The sequence below is a fragment of the Rhodnius prolixus genome, unplaced genomic scaffold, assembly GCF_049639745.1.
Source record: "Rhodnius prolixus isolate KJV_2025 unplaced genomic scaffold, Rpr scaffold_1, whole genome shotgun sequence".
Taxonomy (NCBI): domain Eukaryota; kingdom Metazoa; phylum Arthropoda; class Insecta; order Hemiptera; family Reduviidae; genus Rhodnius; species Rhodnius prolixus.
In genome coordinates, this window is record NW_027411581.1 from 22041372 (window position 1) to 22065116 (window position 23745).

General features: G+C 30.1%; 4 protein-coding genes across 8 annotated transcripts; 2 read left to right on the forward strand and 2 right to left on the reverse strand.

Moving 5' to 3' along the window:
• Positions 1-2935: 2935 nt before the first annotated feature.
• LOC141457501 (uncharacterized) lies at positions 2936-4799 on the reverse strand. Its single transcript, XM_074134591.1, has 2 exons — positions 4677-4799; positions 2936-4037 (listed from the first exon to the last, which is right to left on the reverse strand). The coding sequence occupies exon 2, from the start codon at positions 3943-3945 to the stop codon at positions 3016-3018; it is 930 nt and encodes a 309-aa protein (XP_073990692.1). The 5' UTR covers positions 3946-4037; positions 4677-4799; the 3' UTR covers positions 2936-3015.
• A 499-nt stretch (positions 4800-5298) lies between these two features.
• On the forward strand, positions 5299-9251 carry LOC141457517 (fibroblast growth factor 1-like). Of its 4 annotated transcripts, none has more exons than XM_074134642.1 (5): positions 5299-5437; positions 6260-6449; positions 7010-7113; positions 7197-7383; positions 9078-9251. In XM_074134642.1, the coding sequence occupies exons 2-5, from the start codon at positions 6275-6277 to the stop codon at positions 9107-9109; spliced, it is 498 nt and encodes a 165-aa protein (XP_073990743.1). In that variant the 5' UTR covers positions 5299-5437; positions 6260-6274; the 3' UTR covers positions 9110-9251. The 4 variants fall into 4 exon arrangements, with proteins under 4 accessions (XP_073990743.1, XP_073990722.1, XP_073990754.1 ...); XM_074134621.1 differs by having other exon boundaries at positions 5300-5437; positions 6244-6449; XM_074134653.1 differs by lacking the exon at positions 5299-5437 and adding an exon at positions 6044-6172.
• Positions 9252-12275: 3024 nt separating this feature from the next.
• LOC141457527 (uncharacterized) lies at positions 12276-15653 on the reverse strand. Its single transcript, XM_074134664.1, has 4 exons — positions 15443-15653; positions 14851-14976; positions 14498-14584; positions 12276-12774 (listed from the first exon to the last, which is right to left on the reverse strand). Exons 1-4 carry the CDS (start codon positions 15504-15506, stop codon positions 12632-12634), a joined length of 420 nt encoding a protein of 139 aa, XP_073990765.1. The 5' UTR covers positions 15507-15653; the 3' UTR covers positions 12276-12631.
• Positions 15654-15877: 224 nt separating this feature from the next.
• Positions 15878-21408, forward strand: LOC141457509 (cysteine-rich hydrophobic domain-containing protein 2). Of its 2 annotated transcripts, XR_012460398.1 has the most exons (5): positions 15878-16128; positions 18341-18551; positions 18635-18751; positions 20915-21156; positions 21247-21408. XR_012460398.1 is itself a non-coding variant. In XM_074134604.1 (4 exons), the coding sequence occupies exons 1-4, from the start codon at positions 16010-16012 to the stop codon at positions 20963-20965; spliced, it is 498 nt and encodes a 165-aa protein (XP_073990705.1). In that variant the 5' UTR covers positions 15878-16009; the 3' UTR covers positions 20966-21408. The 2 variants fall into 2 exon arrangements, 1 of the variants encoding a protein (XP_073990705.1); XM_074134604.1 differs by having other exon boundaries at positions 20915-21408.
• Positions 21409-23745: the final 2337 nt, after the last annotated feature.

Below are 23745 nucleotides of genomic sequence, written 5' to 3' on the forward strand. Positions count from 1 at the left end.
CAGATTCAATTTATTGAGCGGGATATCTGTTTATTCGTTGGATAAGTTTAGTGTCTCACTAGCCAATGGTAAGCCTGGCAGGGGCATTGTAGGGATTGACAAGTCTCTAGACAGTGAGAGAAAACCCACCTCACTCACTAAGCTAATAATTAAAACATTAGTTATATTCAACCTGAACTGATTCATATTTATTTACTCTTTGAGTGAATCATTTCTCGATTCCTCGGCAAGTGGTTCTCTACAAACGTTTCCAGCCATAAACTGTGTAAGAAAATAGATTTTGCTCTCTCTGTCGCAATTCGTAATGCCTTATTCAAAGCCAATTCCAGCTTATTGGATGAAGTTTATGAAAACTGCAAAATTACTCTTTGGTTTTTGAGGTAGCCCTTTTTAATGTAGTAATGAAGCCAATTGTTCCACTACAGTTCTACGATTTTTGAAAATAGATTGTCTGCTTGTAAAATCAGGTACAATGTTACTTTCTATCGTGAGTGTTATCCGCCTATTTTTATTGATAAATTTCTGAAGATTTTTTTTTTTGTGCATCGACTGCCGAGGTCATTAGCGCCCCAAATCATTTTAATCTTCTCTCTACTTTTATCCACTCGAGCTGGGTCGGCACGCGGTTCCTTCGGGCTTCCACATACTGCACCTTGCTGAGCAAGGTAGGGTGGAGCCCAGGTATGTTGGAGTATATATCCCACTCATCCCCTCTTGTCCATCGATCCAGTCGACGAGGGGGAGAGTGGAATATATTTGTGCCTTCCTCTATCTACACAAACTAAAGATATTAAAGCAAGACCAAAAGTGTTTTATTAACAAATATAACTAATTACTAAACCTAATCTACCATAAGGAGGCTATTTCCTTAGAACTATGATAATGTGCAGTACTTTTAACAAATTTTCCTGCACATTCTAAAATAAACTTAGTCTAAAATTAACCTAGAGGGGTTGAAATACTTTTATAAAATTTCTTTCAACCCCCGATTATGATCTATCTGAAGATTTATTATTATGACCTTTATGTTTTCTGAGTTAATCTTTACAAACTGAAACCTTCTTTATGTTACTATCAAAGAGTTAAGATTTATGCTTCGTTTTAGAAGGGTTTGCAACGGCAGATATTGGTAAGTCCATGCTTTCTTTTAAATGAGGCTAACTCTGTGTATTGCCAGCCTTGTTAGTTCGGATATATAGCTTAGATTGAAGTGTGCAAGAGTTAAATGAAATTACTATATCTTCAAACTGAAAATTTGCAAAGTTATTTTCTAAGATAATGCTTTTTATAGATTAATGGCAAAATTGACTTTGAAGAACTCGGCAAAGGTTTTGCGTTAGGTATACTTCAAATGCTGTTTGAGTTCAACAAATAATGAAAACCGAGTGAACAAATATACTTTGAGATATAAACCGGAGAGAGCACAATGGTAGCTCGAAATGTTGCCGATAGATCATAGAAAAATTCATTTATTAGAGCTGCTCAGTGCAGAGCAGGTATTTTCTGAGTCAGCATGGCCATTAGGGGAAAAAGGAGATCGCTTGATCCCTTAATTTTGTTAAAAATTGCAACAATCTTTTCTACATTTTGGTACTAAAATAAGATAACTTCCCTTGTAGTTCCCAAAAAATTGTAGTTCAAAATATTACGTTGATAATAGTGCCATAAAGTGCAGTAAAATGGCAGAAATTAGAAGGACTCTTTCCTTCACCCAGAACTCTCCTAAAGTAAATATTCTTTGAAAAAATGTTATTCTTTTAATGTTTATTTATCAAAGTTAAAAGCCAGTGCTGGTGGTTTTCGATTAAATCGCAGAAAACCAATCTGAAAACTGGCATTTACGATTACCAATTTTCTCCGATCTCGAAATTTTAGCTAAGCTTTTTATTTTTAGTAATGTTATTGAAAGTAACCAGGTTAAACACTGCTTAAATAACACACTAGATAGAGACCTAAAAAATCGGGGGGATTCTTTCTCCGAATGACCTTAATCTAATTTTCCAGAAAGTTTTCAAAAATAAGTTGTAAATCTGGAGATAGCAATGAGTAGTTTAAAGAAAATCGTTGAAAACATTTTCTAGAAAACTCAAAATCCTGAGAAATCTACTTAAAAAACTGGCACTTCTGGATTGTCAATTATAAAAACCTTTTTCAGTTGTCTCCGGTCTCTAGTAGTACCTTAAGAAACAAATTCAATATGAACACTCTTACGACTTAAACCTTACTACTATTTTAAACTTCCTTTTTCATAAATTTACTTCGAATTTCTAACATTTAAATTATTTATAATTTTTATGAATATTGTACAGATGATTACCGTGTATTACACTGAAGTGGCACTTTTGAGGGATGTCTGTTCACCTCTCTCTCACACTCTGAAATGCTCTTAATCGAATTTTCTATAGGTAATAAAACAAATAAAAGAATAGATCTATGTAATCACTGTGTAAAGTTGTTAAGAATATTTTAGAGCTGTTTTCGAGAAAATCCCAAAAAACTAAAAAATTCATTCAGTAAAGTATTTCTTCCTGAAGACCGATTTTGACCAAAAACATTAGTGACACCCAAAAGAAATTGTCAGTATCAAATATGAATTTTCTGAGATTTTTATGCACTGTTTTTTTTATTCAAAAATTCATCTCTTTAAATGAGACAGTTTTGGTCATTTATGAGGTGTTCTTTCATTGGAATAGTGTAACTGACCAAGCAGCACAGACACCTCCGTTATGTATAATCTATAATGTTTTTAGTGTACGCCGTGTATACTGCTCAAGCACATGTTGTTGATGTAAGCTGGAGTTTGCCACTGGATTCTCAAAACTGGCTCAGCTCTATTTTTTGTTTTTGACGGCATATTGTAAATTGGATTTGCGTGAGGGCGCGCAGGCTCTGTTGAAAATTGTTTTATAGATCACCTAAATAGACAAATCATATGTTAACATAAAACTTTATATTTATTATTGTTCTAAACTACAGTATGAATCGTAAATAAAAACTATTAATCATGATACAATATTATGTTTCGTCGTCTTCATTGTCCGGTGGTAAAAAAACTTTTGCGAGGATGGACAATTTTTTATTTTCATTTTCAACTAATTCTTTTTGAATTTGTATTAATCTTTTAAACAATATTACATCCATTTTTGCATAATCACTGAACTTATTTTCAGGACTATGGAAAAAGTTTATTTCATTTTTTATTTTTTCATCATTTTTATTGAAATTGGGCAAAGGAATAGGTTTTAAAATACTATTTTCATTAAACTGACATTCCCTTTGCTTCGGCGGAGTATTATTCCCTTCGTTATAATTTATTGTTCTTTTACACTCTTTTTTATTTTCATCACAGTTGTCTTTAGTAACCGATGAATTTTCGCTCTCAGTTTGTAATATTGGAGATTCCTTTTCGGGATCATCAATTTTTTCATTCGAAATATATCTCTTACTATTGTTTAAAAATTGAATTGACAGTCTTCTTTGGAGTGAACTTATATTTCGTTCTGCGTTTGGTTTCAGAGCGGATAGTGAAATATTCTTCTCTAATTTATTCGTGTTTGTTTTATTTTTATTTGAGTAATTATTATTAACTCTATTATTGCATGGTGTTAACCACCGATTCCTGTTTATGTCATAGCCCGATTTTGCTTGCTTTTTTGAGCTATTGCTGAGACCCACAGAGTATATTCTCTGTGTACTTGTTCTACCTGCCGAATATCTATTGCACTTACCAAAACTTTTGCTGTTTAATTTAGAAATTGGGGTATTATTGTTTATGTGATAAGTGCTAGTACGTTTGTAGCACGAATTTTGAAGGCACAAATTATTCCGTTCTTTGACATTTACCTTAGTTTTTCGGTCTTGCCCAAACTTGTTCAGTCCAATCTTTTTTTCTTTATTTCCCGTTTGGGAATTAATATTTTCTTCATTAATATTCAAATGTTCCATTTGATTGTTAATATACAATCAAAGAATTTTTATTCTGAAATTCAGGATTTTCACTTTTCTTAATATTAACATACGGTGTTGTATTTAAATATCTATAGAAACAGAAAAATGAATATTTTATTAGTAGTAATCGTGCATAAAACTCAGAATTGTAAATCTTGATTTAGATGAAGCGGAAAATTAGACTACACATCAAGACTGTAGGAGACTGAGTTTTTCTTAAGTCTCCAATTAATTATAATGATTACTTTTGATTTTGAGATTGCAGTTAAGCTTTAAATTTTCTATTCTGGTGCAGAAAATGCTTTAAAAATGTTGTGTACATTTACACACTCAAGTGTCGTTTATTTACAATTTCAAGTTATTCTAAGGCTACATTACTTTTTATAGAACACTTCTCGTGCTGTGTTAATTAGATAATTCTCGAAATATAATCAAGTTTTTCAGATAAATTGGACAGTTTTAGAATAAGTTTTATAATATAGCTGTTACAATTATTTGAAAATTTGCAGTATGAATTCCAAGTTTAATGCAAAGTTGTTGAGACTGCCTAAAAAAAAAAAATATACCTGTTTTCGTTATATTTAGAATCCTAGCAAAGCAAGTTATTCCACTCTATTTCCTGGTAGGAGAGCCCCAAAAATCTTAAAAAAATATTTCTTGCAAAATGTAACAAGCTTACATGGTACTCTGTGTACTTGTTCTACCTGCCGAATATCTATTGCACTTACCAAAACTTTTGCTGTTTAATTTAGAAATTGGGGTATTATTGTTTATGTGATAAGTGCTAGTACGTTTGTAGCACGAATTTTGAAGGCACAAATTATTTGACGAAATAAAAAAATCGTTCAAACGGTTTTTATACAAAATCACAAACAAACAAGAAAAAACAAGTTTAGTAAAATTGCTTCCTTTCAAAGGATTTCTACAGAAACATTAATATACTAGCAACGATTTTAACCAAATTGTATTCTAAGTTTAATTCCCCTGTTTTTTTTTTTTTTTTGTTTTTGAGATATTCTATTCCCTTTTTTTTTTATTCATTATATATATTTTATTAGTTTGCTCAATGTTTCTTCCCAAGACTTTCGAATCAAGTCATTCCGGAAGAAACTTATTTAAAAATTTGACTGAATTGCAATCTTCTTTTTAAGAAATTAAAAATGACTGTTTTTCTTTTCTAAGAGCAAATGTTTTTGTACCAAAAATTTATTTCTTTTTAGTAAAAATCTAGTTTATTAGAGTATTACTTAACCATTACCATTACCATGAATGGAAATTCCTTACAGCCTACGTACGCACCTCTCCTCTAATCTAAATCTGGCATCTCAAGTGGGAGTTTTAATGTGACAAGTTTCAGATAGATTGTGAGTGTCTTTATCTGAATTTTCGTAATATGTACTCAAAATCTCATTTAGTTGTCATATTTTGCAACAACTATTTTATATCAGAATTATGAAAGAAGTGGATAAGTACTATTACAACATAAAAGGTAAGTTGAAATAGTTGCAAATTTTCTGGTACAAGTTTAACTGACTTATTTATTAAAAATAAAAAGAATATTTCATAAATAAAAATTATGTAAACATTTTAGGATGTTATGTTTTTACAACATTTCGTAACAATGAATTAGTCGAATGAAAGAATCTCTTTGATATATATGTTTCTAAATAGTGCTATTCTATTTAATTTTGGGTATTATTATTCAGATCTAGTCATAACTTTACGTTCAATAACATATGATATTGTGGAGCGAGGTAGAGATTTTTAATATAACTTCCAATAGATAATTGGAATATATAATTTTTTTATTACCAAATGAATGGCTCTCGTATTTCTGTAGTTTTAGATTGCATAATAAACATTTCCCTTTATTGAGCATGGAAAAACAAACTTCGTACTCGAAAAAATGTTCAGTTTTTATAAATTCATATTTGATAGGCGTATAATATAAAAATAAGCGTATAAATATGGATGTAAAAATAGGATGTAAATAAAGTATTAGAGTAAACAAAAATTTAAATGTCCTGTAAAAACATCTTACTGTAAATGGCATAACTCAAAGTTAAAAATAGTACTTCAAGTGGCCTTCCCCTTATTTCTTTTATGCCTGTTTTAAAAAAAGCTTTTAAATCTTCCAGAACATTGACAGAAATAATAATAACTTATGCTTCAGTTTTCATTGTAGAATTTTTAGCCAGTTTTCCTCGCGACAGTTGTCGACACAGTATGTTCAAATAAGTATAAAATATTTCACTTTTTAACTAAAAACTTTCTTAACTTTCTTATAACTTTCAGGTGTTAACATTTTTAGGATTTTACCAGATTAATGGGCGACAACGCATCGAAATTCAAAGATTTACCACCAGGAATTGATCCAACCCTTAGAGAGGGCAATCCGCATTATGGGCCCCGAATGCAATTATTTTGTAGAAATGGTTACCATCTTATAATTAGAAGTGATGGATCTGTTTTAGGTGATAATGACGACAGCAATCCATACGGTACATTAAAATAATAACGTATTTTAACTTAAAAAAATAAGCCTATTTTAATTAATCATGAGTCACTGTTATTAATCTCTAGGATTAGACAAATAATAAATGTCCATATAATGTGTAATAAATTTCCAAAGTAAATACAATTTTTTTTTCCAACGCCATAAATCAAAGGTCCAAGACATTTCACTTACTTATAGTCTTCGAAAATCTTACAAAGCAGGTAAAACTCATATAAAACTCATATTCACATGTGCTGGATTTGGAGAAGTAAAAATCAGAGGAATTCAAGCAAATTTATATTTAGCTTTCAACAAAAAAAGACAATTATATGGAGAAGTAATTTTTTTCCTTTTGCACATTTTTTTTTTAGAATAAAAAAGAGTTATCTTTCTTTAAAATTAAGCCTTTTCAAATTTTCTAGTGAAATTCCTTTGATTTTCCTAAAATTTCCATTACACACACACACAAATACACATGTATATATATCTCATTGTTGATACATAATATGTATTTGACATATTCCGTTCACTACATTACTAAAATATCTATATTTATTCTTTTAGCAATCATGGAATTCACATCTGCTGGATTTGGAGAAGTAAAAATCAGAGGAATTCAAGCAAATTTATATTTAGCTTTCAACAAAAAAGGACAATTATATGGAGAAGTAATTTTTTTCCTTTTGCACATTTTTTTTTAGAATAAGAAAATTTACAAGCAAAGTACCGGATTTTTCATTTGTTTTTAAAGATAGACCCTTTTGAAGAAGCAACAATATTTAGAGAATCTCTACTAAATAGTTGGAACATATATCTTTCAAAAAAGTATGAACATCTTAACTGGTACGTTGGAATTAAGAAATCTGGAAAATCGAAAAATGGTCAGCTTACAAAACTGGGACAGAAAGCGATTCAGTTCTTACCAAGAAGAATTCCAAGTGAGCGTGAAATGAAAATTTAATATTACATTGATGGCTATGCGGGTAACAAAACAAATGGTGCTGGTATGAAAGATTAGCCATAAAAATGAATTCCTATGTAGTATTACAACGTTCAGTATTATAATTTTATTTTTTCAATTATTTAACGTAAGTAATTAGAATCTCCTCATTTTTTAAATAAAACTCTAATTAAAAACAGGATAAAAAAACTTCTGCATTATCCTTGCTTTTCTTTTTTGCGTATTATATTAAATTATGGATTACATTCCCCGCATCTAGCTAAACATTTCTATTCTTAATAATCTTGGCTGAGGTAATTAAGCTGAAACAATATTTGAACTAATTTTAATGAATTTAGTTCATAAACACTGTTTTTGAAGGCTACGATAAAATTTTTTACAACTCTATAGAGTAATTATATGTAAATTCAGTACTAAAAAAACACTCCATATTTTGGGTTGCTACTGAAACTGTACTTAATTAATATTGGGCTTAATCAAGAATGTTTCATTAAAAAATTCAACACTTTATTAATTCTTAATCATAATTAATTGTTTGACAATAATTTTGTTGTAAATTGCCTTTCTTTCTTTCTTCTTAATGCTCACTGAAATAATGTAATATGTCTTTCTTTACAAAAAGGTGACGTTATAGAACTAACATACTTTGATTCCAAACTTTTCAAAGCTATATTAGTTCTTTATTTCAAAGGGCAGTTCATGTTTAGTCTATAAATAAACTGCTTTCCTCTGTTCGGTAAGTACATGCAAGGAATTTGAAGGAAAATAATTTAACATATTGCAGGTATTGACTTGGTGTTCTTTTTTGCGCATCGACTTCTTAGTCTATTAGTACCTAGCTTTTTGCTCATTTTAATAACTCAGTTCACGAAAAGATAGTTTTTTCTATTCTTTGAGAGGGATTGTATCTTTACTAAATATCTTGAATATTTGCCACTAATTAACGAAATTTCCTGCAGGATTAATCATTCCTTTTTCTATGATTTTTGATAGTTATTAATTTGTGTGCAATTATGAAGCTTATTTCTTATAAAGTCCAAAGTTTTTTTATTGCCCATAATTATACTATAATTACTTTTTTTTTATTCAAGACGCGTCCCCATCTGAGATTACTGGCGCCTTGAGCTTCTTTCAGTTTACTGCTAGCATACAGACACTATCCATTACCGGACAGTGAACAGTAAGAAGCTCCTAGTAAGAGAAAATCTAAAGGCCAGCAGCTGGATTCGAACCCGTGATCTCCGTGTTGGAATCTAGTATTTGCTTTCGATTCAGCTAATCCCTTCCCTCATAATTAAACTAGAAGTTATTGAAATATCTTTTAAAAAATGCGTTTATTCATTCAATTATGATCGTTCATTTAAATGATCAGAACTATTTTTAACTAAAATCATTGCAATGCTTTCTGATCTTTATTAATATTACTTTTTTTATTTACTTATCTCGTCCAATAATTATGTATGTATAAATTAAATAATATATACCTCATTGAAACCCGTATGTAAGTATTCCTTTAAAGCAGTGTGATATTAAAATTGTTTATGTTCCTAATTTTTTCCCATCTTTAATTTTCCTTCGTTTAGTAAATAGATATATTTCTGTTTGCATCCTTATCACATAAATTATTTACTTTTTCGGGAGTACTTAAAATCCATCTTTTTATTATTGCAGATAACGAGGACATAATACCCCTGATTGAGTGAAGAAATTTAAAAAATTTCCTTTAATTTAATATTTTATTTAACTAGCAGTAGCCATTTACTCGCAAATTGAGATTTGCTGCTGAAATTTTGAATTTCTTTTACCTAATTTTGGGACTTTAGAGGTATCTTTGTGTACATTCAAGCAATAGTTGAAAAGCATCATGTAAAAAATGAATCTCAAAAATGAGTCACCTGAATAACTATCCTGGAAGGATAGTTTTTAAGAATGTATATAAAGTTGTTTAAAAGGCATCTTACAATAACAATCAGATTTTTTTTCTGGTAATATGGGATTAACTATAAGATAATCTCGACGTAAAGGAATGCCTTTAAAAAGAAAAGCTCAAGAATTCAAGAAATAAGATTGAACGACTTTTTTTTCAAGACTAATTTAAACAAAAAATTAAAAAAATGAAAAATTGTAATAGAGTCACTAGATAAGATAAAATATATAACTATCTTATAATTCAGATCGCGTAGGACGTAGGTAAAAAAACACACTGTCTTCATTTAAACCCTAGTCCCTTGCTCTGCCTGCAATAACTCGAGACCTGCCGGTCCTCTAAATGTATCATCTCGAATAAAACCAGACAAAACACTGAATCTCTTATACGTGTCTGATCTAGATATCCACAATCTGGTGCTCACAAACCTTGAGCAGTCACCTAATTAGTGTACCGTGGTTTCCTTAACTCCCTTTATTCCGCAACATTCTAACACTAAGCCTTACCAAGTATTATCCTGTTTCTCCAGCAATTCTGCTCTAATGAATTAATTATGCTATAATATTAAATCGGAATAAGAGTTCAGTTTTTTCATTAAGACGAATAAAGTAAATGGATAATTTTTCTTCTTTTGACAAAATTGCTAAGAATTTATTACAAATCGGGTTTGAGATCTGCTTTGTACAGATTTATCCAAAAAATACAGGGCATTTTTTTAGTGGTTTTGCTTTATTTATCAAAATTATGAAAATATTGTCTAGAATTAAAAATATTGAAAGCATGAAAAGGGACTCACGCTGAATCAGCAGTAAGAAATCTTTTATGGTATTAGTAGTCTGCAAATTCTGATTGTTCGAAGTGAAATTGTTATTTGAAACCGATATTTTAGATGCATTAAATTTTGACTGTTTTGAGTACAAATAATTTATAAGCAACTGGCCGAAAATATGCTTTAGGTCTCCAGTTTGAGAGAAATCATTAACTAACCAATTGCAACAAAACTCTCATTCGCCTCAACGTCTATCCGTTGTCAGGCGAACAGATAACGAGAGTTTTGTTTTTCTTTCTCTCTCCTCAGGTTTTTAACCGAAAAAGTATTTGAGAAAATTAATAGTTCTAAAAATACGCCAAATACAATCAGGACATATTATATCTAATACGTACTTTGCTGAGCATTTAATGTAATTATTATTTTGATGTGGTTAGCCCTGAGTTGAATTTATTACGTTTCATAAATTAAAGTAGCCAAAAGGTAGATATTTACTTAGGTAGTAATTAAATACTTATACAAAATAATTATTTTCTAGTACTACCTTTTTTTAAGCCTTACTCCAGATAGTGTGACTCTATATCAATTGATGTATGTAACTTTGTGTAAATACAAAAAATGAGTTTCAGATAATTGTGATTTGTTCTTTATTAGACCTGTTCATATAGTGTTAAAGGGTACAAAAAGAAAGAAAACATCAGTTGTACTAATATGAAATTTTATTTGTCCTACTTTACAGATACCTTTGATGTTTTCTAGTATTACTCGTACTTTCATTTCATGCCTTACTACAGACAGTGTTACTCTATATAAATGTGATGTATATAAATGAGTTTCATTAAATTGTAATTTGTTTTTTTGTTATCCTTATCATAAAGGGTTGGAGGATACAAAAAGAAAGAAAACATCAGTTCTACTTATATGAAATTTTATTTGTCCTACTTTTCAATACCTTTGATGTCCTGTCAGTAAAGATATTTATATAAAAATTACATTTTTTATTCAATTACTGTAGACGATAGATTGATTGGCGTGCAATTTCATTTCGTGATTAATTTAGAATATGTAAAATAAAAAATGGTGTGAAGTATCCAAGTTCCTTATGTATCTTCTAAGTACCTCTCAGTTGTCAAAGACCTTCCTCGCACAACAACCAATTCAGTACGGCCATCGAAAGAAATGCCACCCTAGAACATACGTGAGCCTCCACGAAATGCCACCTGAGGGACCACACAGCATGGCGCGTACCTCTCTCCTGGGCGTCTCCAGGTGTAACTACGGCCATATGAAGAATTTAGGCCTACTCTCACCTCATCTGTAAAGAGAACTCTCTTCCAGTTGTCTAAAGTCCAATTCACATGTTCACGTGCAAACTGAAGCCTGGTCATTTTGTTAACTGTGGTAAGGAGAGGGCCACGAGCAGGATGTTGGGCTCTAAGGTTATTTCATTGAGTCTTCTTCTAACAGCCCTACTGGAAATTGAAACATTTCGGACTTGCCTTATGAGACTTTTTATCTCATTTCTCGATATGCTCCTGTTTCGGAAAGCCAGGTGCTGGATGTACCTAACGTCTCTCTCTGCTGTACATCTAGGCCGACCTTGCCCCTCTCTTCTTGAATGACCTCCTGTCTCCCTAAATCGCTTTAGTGCCCTGCCTATAGACGAGTGATGTACGCCAGCCTCCTAGCGACTTCACGCTGACTATACCCTTCCTCTAGCAAAGTCATAGCTTTAACGCAATCACTTAAATTCCTTACTGCGGCCATTGAACAAAATTCTTTTTAAAGTACATACACTAAAGATAATAAACAAAAAGGTTCAGGGTAAAGAGAAAGACTGAGTCAGAATGAATTTTATGATGTGCAGATTGGATGGGTCACAGGCTACTGTTTGTGAAAACGGGATTAAAAAAAGAATAAAGAAAAAAAAGTACGAAGAATAAAACAAAGTATTATTCATGGTTTATGTTTACACTAATATCACCCAGAAATCAATAGTTCACCAAAACAAAAGCGGAAGATAATTTATTTAATTTTAACTAAACAAAAACTGAGTGCTGCGCTAATTTTGTCCATGAGTATATATTCATTTGGACTAACGGATGTGGACGTGTTAAGAAAAATATAAAATTTTAGTGTTAGGTGTGATGGGGAGAAATAAAATGAAATGATCTACATCAACATAAATAACTCATGTATTTAGCTGGAGATTTACAATAAAAAATTTAAAACAATAAATAAATATACAAAATATTTACAAAAAAAAAATTTACATTTGCATTAAATTTAACAAAATTAGGGTTAAAATTAATCCGTATAAATGCTAAGCGTGTGAATTCAACAATAAGCGAATAAAATTTGATTCGATGCTTTGATCAATAAGATAGAAAGTAAATAGTGCACGTTTTTGACCTCGCGAAGAAATTTTTATAAAGATAAAAGGAATGTAATTAAAAGGCATGGTAATTGAAAAAAATTGTTTTTCGTATTGAATTATATAAAAGCTTTGTTTATGCTTTTTATAAACATTTACTTATTCTTAGTTTTTGGTGAAGTGGATTGAAACACACTTGAAGCCGACATTAAATTTTGTATGTACTGACCAAGCACTTGATTCTCAGACCGGAGCTTCAAATTTTCTTCTTTTACACTATCTACTCTTTGTGACAAATCTGTTCAAACCACACAGAACAAAAGTTGAAAACAAAAATATTTGAAAAATCTATACTAAAAAGATCTTATATAATAAATAACTTCTCACTAGAGATGGTAAAATATATCTGAAAGTGCTAAATTATTATTATGAGCATATTATCAAATTCGTATTACATTAATTGGTAACAAAGAAATATGAGGAAAGCTTATTATACAGTGTATAAACATAGTATGCATTTCACACCCCTTCTTTCCCCTTATAGACTACGTCTATGACAATAAGTCGATCGCGACACACTTTTAAGATAAAAAGTAGATCTTATATTCAGAAAAGTTGGCCACCCCTGCTCTGAAACATGATAGCTGAATAAGCTTAACAGCTTCAAAACTATTCTGTGAAACAATATAACTGCAAGGACATTTTTTCATGGCGGTACCATCAAAATCTTTAAATGTGATTCAACAACGTTCCTACATCAACGTTCCAGCTGTATTCAATATGCTCCAATCGATAGTATGTACAAAGAGCGGAATACTGATATCTTCGTGAATTATTATCTCGCAGATACTTCACATTTACTCATTCGGGTTGATATAGAAAAAGAAAAAAATTATAATAACCATATCATATCGTGTAAACCTTCGCCTTGAAAATAAAAATTCTTCTGTCTATAGACAACAAAGACACAATATCTAAATCGACCCCTGAACAAGTGTATTGTTTAATGAACCCTGATGAAACAAATCGTCTACGCTTTCTGAAAGCAAGATACCCCACACAACATGTTTCAAAAGAGACCTTGAAGAACATTTCACCTCTAAATCAAAACTAGAACGATCCGCAAAGGCCAAATTGTGCGCCTAAAAGTAAGACTTATTATTTAAGGCGGGCTTTACATCCAACTACCAATTAGGTGTTGTGGACGGAGGAGACCAGCAAACATACTTTACAACGAAGTTCTCATATTAAGCATTAAATAAAATCCAAGGCCTAGACTGGGAATCGAATCCAATACAAAATACATATTAGCTTAACAGGCCTCGCCTCTATCCTAATTCAATACTGCGGAGTATAGAACCCTTATACAATTGTCTTACCGGGCAGTTTTAATAATTATCTCGTTCTTTACATTATAATTAAACATTCCTAAACCTCTAAAACGTTCTACGCTCAGCTGGAGTCTCAAAAGTCGACTTCTTGAGAAAATGAAGTACTTATAATTATTTTTTTTAAGGACCGACCATCTTTCACCCAATTAAAGGTCACCACAAAATTTAGATTAGCTAAATTACCTAAAATAGCTACTTTATTATGTATTAGCTATTGCTGATTCTTCAAGTTCTAATTTCATCTATGTTTTCCTATTACATTACACAAGTGGGTCGTAAATATACAAATTTCTAACAAGATATGACTCAGAACTCTCTATTCTCTTGTTTACCTTACAAAAAAAAGATACTTCTTTCTGAACACTTAGAATCGATCTGGCCAGAGTACAAAGATGTCCGAAATATCAGTTTTCCCTAATTTTCATTTTACGATAAACCGTACTCCATCAATAAATGAAGTGTTAACAATTACATATCAGATACTATATTAATGCATTACACTATGCATGTAAATGGCATTTACTTGAGGGTCTGTCGTATCTACTTATTTTCTAGCAAATTACGTTTTACATTCAATCTAAAATTTGATCTCTTAAAAAGATTCTAGAGAGATAAAAAGCAACATTTTACCGTCTAAAGTATTCTGTAGTTCTAAAACTTGTGTTATGAGCCTGGCTTTCTCTTCTTGTTCGTCAGGGCTTATGTCTGGATCGAGACCTGAATTAAACATATTTAATAACAAAAAAAGTTAAAGAAATATTAGAAACTGGCATATGAAGTAACAAATATTATATAAACAATAATAAAAAGAATGTGACGCTCTTTAAATTAAAAGAATAAATACCTGCAGTATGATCAATTATCACATAAAGCTAATAGGTTCCTATTGTACAGAACTGTCTCTTCATCAATTAAGTAAGCCCAGAACTTTACTGTCTCTCCTTCAAATACGACAAATTCTAATAGTTCAAAAAACTACTTACTATTTGGTCCAGGGCTGCTGCTACCATTCGTAAAGGTGGACGGAATGGAATCCATACTTCTGCCATGTACCATTGGATCTGAAGCTTGAGACATTTCTGTTACATCCCCTTCATCTTGAATGATCACTTAAAAAAAACAAAACATGAAATAAACATTACTTCGACGACAAATGCTTGGGATCAAATTTTATATTTCTATAGATGACAGTCCTCGCATTCTGAATGTTCAAAGCAATAACGGAAAAGATCCTTTACAAATTTTATGGTGAAGCCCCCATTCCAAAAAAACTTAATATTGTCTTTCACAAAATGTTTCCGTAACTTTTTCTTTCATTACTGCTGAAAATATAATATCATTTGAGTGAATGCAGCACTGTAACGTTCAGTAAGTGAGCAGGATTAAAGGCTATATTATTTCAAGAAGGGCATTACAGTATCCTACGAAAAACCAAAATATTAGTTATTGAAATCCCTTCTTTATTTATTACTTATACAAGATTGAATATATTTTGAATTATCATTGCTTGTTTAATTACGTACACTATTATCGGTTTAACAGTAGTGATAAAATACAAGAAGTATTTTACTATACCTTGGGGATCGTCATCGGCGAGAGGAATGTTATTAATTTCATCTTGCATTTTTATTTCATTCATTTTTTAGGATTAAGAAAAAAAAATTTAAATTTACACAATATTGCAAATCAGCAATCCTCCCATAGCTTTCATTAAATCACCACCTTTACATAAGCACTATTGAAAAGTCGATCAACCTAATTCGATAAAGGCAAGCTATTTAGCTGGCTGCATAGGCACAGGTGAAGGACAGATGATAATGATAGGAAACAAGTTGGCCAACCAACCTTCAAATAATTATTCTTTTTAATTTTATGTTATTTAGTTTTAATTCACTTTATTTTACAATCACATTTTTGAAATAGAAATGAATTGAAATTGTACGAGTGTATTTTTATCTTTTATTTAAGAAAGAAGTAGATCAAAACTTTAGTTTTAGACAGTAGACACTACTGATTCGTCTGTTTTCTTTCGTTTAGTTTATGTAAGAGAGCTGTGTTTTGTTTACTGCAGTATAGGAGTATGCAATTAGCATGTACAAAAGAACTTAAAAGTTTCAATGTGTTTTAATTAATGAATAACAGATGGCTGATTTTGATGCAATATATGAAGAAGAAGAGGAGGCAGATGAAAACGTTGATGAAAATATTGTGTCCTTAGTAGCTGACCCTGTAGTTGTAAGAGGAACTGGAAACATGACTGTGTAAGTTGCATTGCCTATTACCAATTTGGAATTTACATTTAACAAAAATTAACACATTAGTATCAACATCTTTTGCTTGACTGTCTTAAATGTACATCTCATCATACCATTTGTGAGATCTAGCTTGTTATTTAAAAATAACATTCGTTTATTTTTAAACAAAAGAAGTTACTATCATTTGTGAAAATATGATAAAGGTAACTAGTTCGAATCATTTTCCATTAATTTTTTTTTTTTTTTTTAATATTTTTGTTCATTTCCTAATTTAATGAAAGACTTGATGTTGTAACTTTTTTCTTTAATTTCTGTAATTGTCCCAATTTCCAATTGTCGAATTTCCAATTTCTTTTATGGAGACGTGATCCTTGAAACAGTCAGTAACTTTCAGGAAGTTCGACGCATTTGCGACTGTTCATTGGAATTCCCTACTTTTTGTACATGACGTAGTTCCATGGCTCTATTTCTAGTTAGCTGCTGTATTATTGTCATATTTTATTATAATCAATCAGATTTGCCCTTTTTTCTATACAGGTGATTGGATGAATTTCTGAATCTAAGAATTTATATAGATTCAATAAACGGTCTTTTTGTGTTTACTAAGTATAAGTTTTTGCAAAATAAATACAAGCGAAAAATTATTTGCAGAAAATATATTTATAAAAAAAAAGGTCATTTTATCTCTTACTGGATTTGCATTTCAAACCCTTGAATATTATTATGGTTTCCCGAAAAAAATTACTGATAAGTTTTATTTCTTAATGTGAAGAAAAAAATAGTAACACTAAAGTGGAAATACGTTAGAAAAAATATACATATGTCAAAGAATAAGTTCAAGAAGGATTTTAAAAACTTCAATTTTGAAAAAATTGACAAAACGATCAAGAAGAATTTTGTAAATTATTTCTATCGAATTTAAAGACAAATAACTTAATTATCAATTCCATTCATTCTATTCATTTTAAGCATTCAACGCATACTTTTTAATTTGAAGTTTTGAAAATTTGCTGAATTTTACAGAAAAAGATATCGAACAATTATCAATACAAAAACTCTCAGGTTTCTTACTTATCAATCACCACTACCGCTGTCTTCTACCAAAAAGTTTACGCATAAAAATATCTAAATCTGTTGCTTTTATGTCAAATTATCAGTTTCGGATTTTTTTTCAATATATGTTGGATCATTAGGTTTGTGTAGAAACTTCTGTTTCTTTTATGTCAAATATCACCGCATAAGCTGACAGTACACCAGTGTTTGACATTGTGATAAAAACTTTTTTTAAAAAATTAAATTTTCTGCCTAAAGCTGATGGGCCATTACAAACCGCAATAGCTGACTGGGGCCTATAAGAATAAATGTTTTTTTTAATGTTAGATGATTCTTTGATATCAGGAACTGGTTTGCAGAAGTTGGGAAGATGGAAGCAAAATACGAAACATGTTATGAAAAGCTTGCTAAAAAGTTAACTCATTGAATTGGATGTCATCGCAGTTCTTACTAAGGTTCTGTGTTAAGCTTAATTTTAACCAATGATTACAAAGGATTATGCGGAACTAGTAATTCTTTCAATAAATGTTACCTCCAATACCAACATGGGCAATCCAGTACCTTCAACATATTAGCTTACAGTCTTTTTAAAATTCTAAGTCGAAGACAGTTTGTCTATAAGTACAATGATGTTATCAGTCAGAGGAGTGACATGAGTTAGAGGCAGGCCTAACTGCCTGAAAAGAAATCAACCTTTGTGGCCACTTACAAGATTATTACTACAGTTCTCTGGTTCTTTTATATTTTAACCAAACTTGGAATGTATGTTGAGGATTTGTGGACATTATCCAGTTTGGAAAACTAGACATCACAAATGACTGTTAAGAGGAAAGCCTATCCCCATTTATCCTCAGATCTGTCCTAAAACTACATTTCCTAAAAAATTCATAAAGTAAGTGAATGGAATGCATTAAGAAATTTCTATATTTGAGAAAGTCATTCTGTAAAGTATTATTTGCGTTTCTGTAATTTTCTCTAAAGCATTCAAGGGATCTGATAAAAGATATTTCCTTTAAAAATTAGATATTGGAACTAGAAAATTGGACATGTTGCAATACTCTTATTTTAATAAGAAAAAGTAAAAACAGTATTTTACTTAGCTTTGCTCAGTTAGGAACAAATCTTTTACGAAATCTACTAAATTAAGTTATTTTTTGTTTTTTAGGTTTGGATTAAGTAACAGATTTGACTTGGAATTTCCAAATGGTCTTGTATCTCGTGTGGCACCTGAAGAATACAAAGCAACAGTGTCTCGTGTAAATAATGTACTAAAGAAGACAATTCCTGTAAATGTTAAATGGTTATTTTGTGGTTGTGTGTGTTGTTGTTGCACACTTGGCTGTTCATTATGGCCAGTCATATGCTTAAGCAAAAGGGTATGGTGTCTTGCTCTTGAACAGTCTACTTTAATGTAAATTTGTTTTAATGGGCATTATTTGAATCATATGATCATTTTTAGACCCAGCATTCGATTGATAAACTCCTTGAATGGGAGAACAGTCACCTTTACCATAAACTAGGTCTCCATTGGAGGTTAGCTAAACAACGATGCGATTCATCGTCTATGATGGAATACGTACGTATAACTTAATCAACATTCATTTTTATAATAATTCTTGTTAATTTTTTATTAGCCGTTTGGTTTAATTTTACACATTTTTTTCCTTCTCGTCATTCTAGACAGTTAACTTCAAATAAGTAGCATTGTAACTGGCTTAAATATATTTCTTTAACGAAATCCAAAAGAAGTCCTTCTAACTCGTTACAAAATTCTTGAGACTTAGATAAAATAAATTTATTTGTCTTAATTTTTCACTAGTTTACCTTTTTTGGTTATATATTGGTTACATATGACATCATTTAATTTTAAAATTTCCAATAATAAAATCACCATTTTCAACTTAATAAAATAAAGTCACCTTCAAAAGTTGGTATATTATAATAAGTCAATTCAGAACAAATGAAATGTATAATGTATGTATTCCATCATACATCATACATTCTTATACCATCAGCTGGTATCGCAAGGAATACAGTAAACCAACTTACTTGTATATGTAAATGAATTGATGTGTATTTATTATGTTAATGTAAATAATTTTCACTGAGTTCCACCAAAGGGAGAACTCTTTTTGGAGGTCATAGAGCACTATCTTAAGTCATTCAGTAATTTCCCTGAGTATTTTCCTAGGTTTCTACGCGGGAATAGGCTTCAAAATTCATTAGGACTCCAATATTCTCAGTCTTTTCCTGCTTACATTTCGAAAACTATACTAATGTAATTGTTACAAGTTGGATATGATTCCTTCAGTAGCTTTTTTTTTCTATCCAAATTAAATGTCATATCCTATTGCTTTCTCAAGTTACCAAACGCATTGAACACTGTTTTGGAGTTCAGATTGATCAAGAATTTAGCTAGAGTAAGGGTTTAGGCGAGTTCTTAATGCAAATCGTCCCCAAAACTGGATTTAACAGAATTGACATCAAAAATTGGTTTCTTCCTTTTTTACTCACTTTCATTCGTGGGAGAATATGTGACGAATCTGAATTCAATCCTTATTTTGAACCGGGGGTCCTATTTCTTTATTATTAATTTTACATAGGGGCATCCCTAAATTGGTGATGTTTTTAAATGGCATCAACCCATTACATATCTTCAATAACTCTGGAAAAGTCATCTGAAATGAAATGTCTGTTCTTTTTAGCTTATTGTATTGTTAATTATCTGCAGTTTCAAAAGAAACGTAAGAATCTAACTCGGTAAATCTACATTTACATTCGGCTCCATTTTTTTCGGTACATTTACATCTGCCTCAATATTTTTTTAACTCCTAATGAGTAGGATTTATTTTTTTTTTAGATTTTCCAAATAAGACCATCTTCCTTTTCCTTTTTTCAATCTTAATTTTGTAACTGTTCAAATCTTTTATTTTAAATAAAAATGCAGCGTTAAAAATATCATTACGTCATCACTCATTTTAAATTAAATTTATGTTTAATGAGTACGAGAAATAAGTAAAGAGGCAGAAAAATATGGCTCTAATCGTAATTCTCTTCTAAAATGATGAGGTGGTTTTTTTAAACAATATGAATAGATAAACGAAGGCAACTTTAAATATAGTATCAGCTGATGCCCCCTCCAGTACTAACTCCTTATCATTGCTCTTCATTCATTCTTCCCACTCCCTAGTATTCTATTTAATTCGTTTATCTGAAATCGTATTTCCAAATGCACAAAAGATATTCTTTATTCATTAGATTAATTAATAATGTATAAGTCAAGAAATAATTTTAATTGCTTTTTTATTCATTCAAGTTGAAAAGTATCCTGATCAGAAATAGATTTTAGATAACATTACGTCATAAAGTGTGAATTAGTAAGAGGGAGATCCACTGTTTGAATCCTGAGTGTAGCTACTTTTTATTTGTTAAAAAAAAATTAATCGTAAAAAATGTACTTCCGTTCTTGTCCATGAAACCTAATTGGTTGTTGAACATTTAAGCCCCGCCTGAAAGTAGGCGATGATAATACCTTACTTTTTAATTGTTATGAATTTATGAGGAGATAAAGGGGACCAGAGTGCGGTTTGTTTTTTTGGTTGCTTAAATGTTTAGGGCAAGAATAAGTTACAAGATGCTGTTGCTTGGCATAACCAGCTTCTTGGCATAAACCAATAATGTTGTTGCTAGAAACAGCTGAAACAGAGAAGGTTATTTATTTAATACTTTTTTTTTTCAGGTTTTGCTCATAGAGTTTATTCCAAAGATACCAATATATAGGCCTGATTAGTGTATAACAGAGCTTGTTTCGGAGACAGGGCTTTTAATTTGGATCACCAAAAAAATCCAGCAGCTTCGCGCACAGAAACAAAAAGACAGAAGTTTTATTTATACTCAAAAACAAAGTGTTTAAGTTGGTTCGAAACAGAAAAAAAGTTTTCTAATTAAGAACCAGCTTTTGCCCCAGGTTGTTTTAATGAGGTAACGTTGAAGATTGTATCTCTTGTAATTTTGTTTTTGCTCTTTATTTTCTTGTTATTTATTTTTGTTTGTAATTTAATTCCTATCTAGTTCATGCAGGAAAAAAAAAAAAACTGGTGCAAATAATTGTTGAAGAATCTATTTAAAATACCTTATGCACATTTGTTGATGTAATTTTTTTAGTTTTATAAATGTAAGTAGAAGATTAGTACCCATCTTTAATGTGAAATAAGAGCATTTATTTTATGAAAATCTCAGGTTTTTTATTTCTAATTTTTTTATTTTTAAGATGAATAAAAAAAAGGACACTTCGCCAACATATTTTATGACTGGCTTTGTTGCCTTAACTGTAAGAGAGTGATGTTGAAAATTTTTAATAGTTTTCCTGTTAAAATTAATAATATTTACTATTAAAGATTTCAATATTTTCAAGAGCATAGTGGATTGGCATTTTCAAGCTACTATCGCTGTTAGCTTGCTTGTAAAGAACGAAGTTTGGTCGGAGCTACTTTCCTTTTCTTTTAAGTCTGGCTTCTTTTTTACTTATATTGAATGTTAGGAAAAGTCCTTGATATGTCTTCAGATCATTTGGTAATTTGTGAAACTTAAAGCCGTTAAAATAGGCTTAGAAATTGAGACTGCTCCTGTGAAAGGAATTTTTGTATTTTTCAGTATAAGATCAAGAATTGAGAGAAAATGTTGAAGAATATTTTTCAGAGATACTAATTCTTGATTCATCTCAGACCGACATTTAATAATTTTTATAACATTATCTAGAGATTTAACGTCACTATGAATTAATAAATAAAGTGTCAATCCTCTAAAGATATTGTTTAAAGTTTGTACATAATAAAATTATTGTTACCAATTCCTCAAAAAAATCTCGTAACTCTGATTTTTTATTTCATTTATTTTATTATTATTTTTTGTAAAAATCATATCTGAAAGGAAGTAGGTATTTAAAGGATAATAACTGTGCTGTTACTATTTTACAAAATGAAATAATGTTTTCATACATTTTACTTTATATTTTTATTTAGATTTTATGTGCCCATTTACTTTTGAATTTTATAGTTTTTAAATTTACGGCGTGAAATCATCTAAGGTAATTGGCGCTATATTACTATTTTTTTAAATTAAAATGATAACGCACATTAAAAGTTTTATTCATGGAATTAATATATTATTTTAATTAATCATTTAATTTACTTTCTGATATCTTTATTTCATCATTTATTTATTTATTTTGAAAAAATAAAATAAAATAGGCAATCATGTTTTAAAACACAAATCATACATTTAATATTCTTCAAGTGTGTTGTATAGTTAACTTACTCATCAACACCATTTAAATATTGAAAAAATAAAAATTATTTTATATGAATAATGTTTCAAACAAAAACTGTATTAATACGGATTATATAAATAAGTAAAAAATATGAACATATTTATTCGTCTAGATAGATATTCCTTATATATGTATTGAAAGTTTCATCTGGGTGTACAAACCTCTTTTTTTTCCAAGGTGGTATATCTCTGAATTGTTACCCTACAACCGACTCTGACTTTAATATAATTATATGTTATACATTTATTTTTTCAGATATCCTTTTATCAAGCATTGGCCAACTTTTATTTATTGTATGAACAAACTTAACTATGTTGCTTGGATTTCAGATTTATTTTAATTTTATTTTTTTACAAATTTTTAATAGATTTAATTTCTTGTTCTTAACTTTGTACTTTATAGTCCTTCTATAGACGAATTTATTAACTGCATACATTGTTCTTTTGCTTTGTATTGCATTCAAGTGAATACTATTTCTATTTGGCTTTCTTTATGACTGTTCGCTCTTAATTTTTCCGTTTAGAATTTTTAAATTTCAATGAAGTTCTAAATGTATTGATTTCCCATGTATAAAATAATTTTAATTGATGAATTTTTAATAACTTTGTATAATACTAGAATGATTGTGTTAGTAACGACTTATCGTTTTATGTTACGCTAAACTCATGCACGGGCCAGTAAGCTAATTTTTAATTAAGCAATCGTTTAAACTATAACAATTAAACATGAATTTTTCTTTTAACGCTGCTTCCAGGAGGTTGTTTGTTTTGACTCAGAATAAGTCTTTCATTCGAAAAATGGATATCCACTTAGCAGAGAGCGAGTTACCATATAGAAGAGTTACAGCCTGTGAATTTCTTATGTAACATGATGATACTTTTAACGCAATACTTAAATATCTTGCGTGAGTGTAGAACTAAATTAGAGCATGAGACTTTAACAGTCTCTTAGCCGGAAATACCACTTTAATAATGGTATATTAATTTTTCACTTTTTGTACTTTTTCTTAAATATCCTCTACGATTTAATCTATAATTCGTATTTACATTCGTGCATAAAAATGTTATGAAATCCCTAATTCGAAGAAAATTCATTTCATAAAAGAAAGTCGTGAGTAAGCAAGAATTTTGTAAAATTACTTTTAAATTTTTTTTTTCGTAATTAAATCTTTAGCTTCCTGTTTTTTGAACTTGAAATATTTTGTCCTTGAAAAAGGATATTATCGATGACAATTTAAAAAA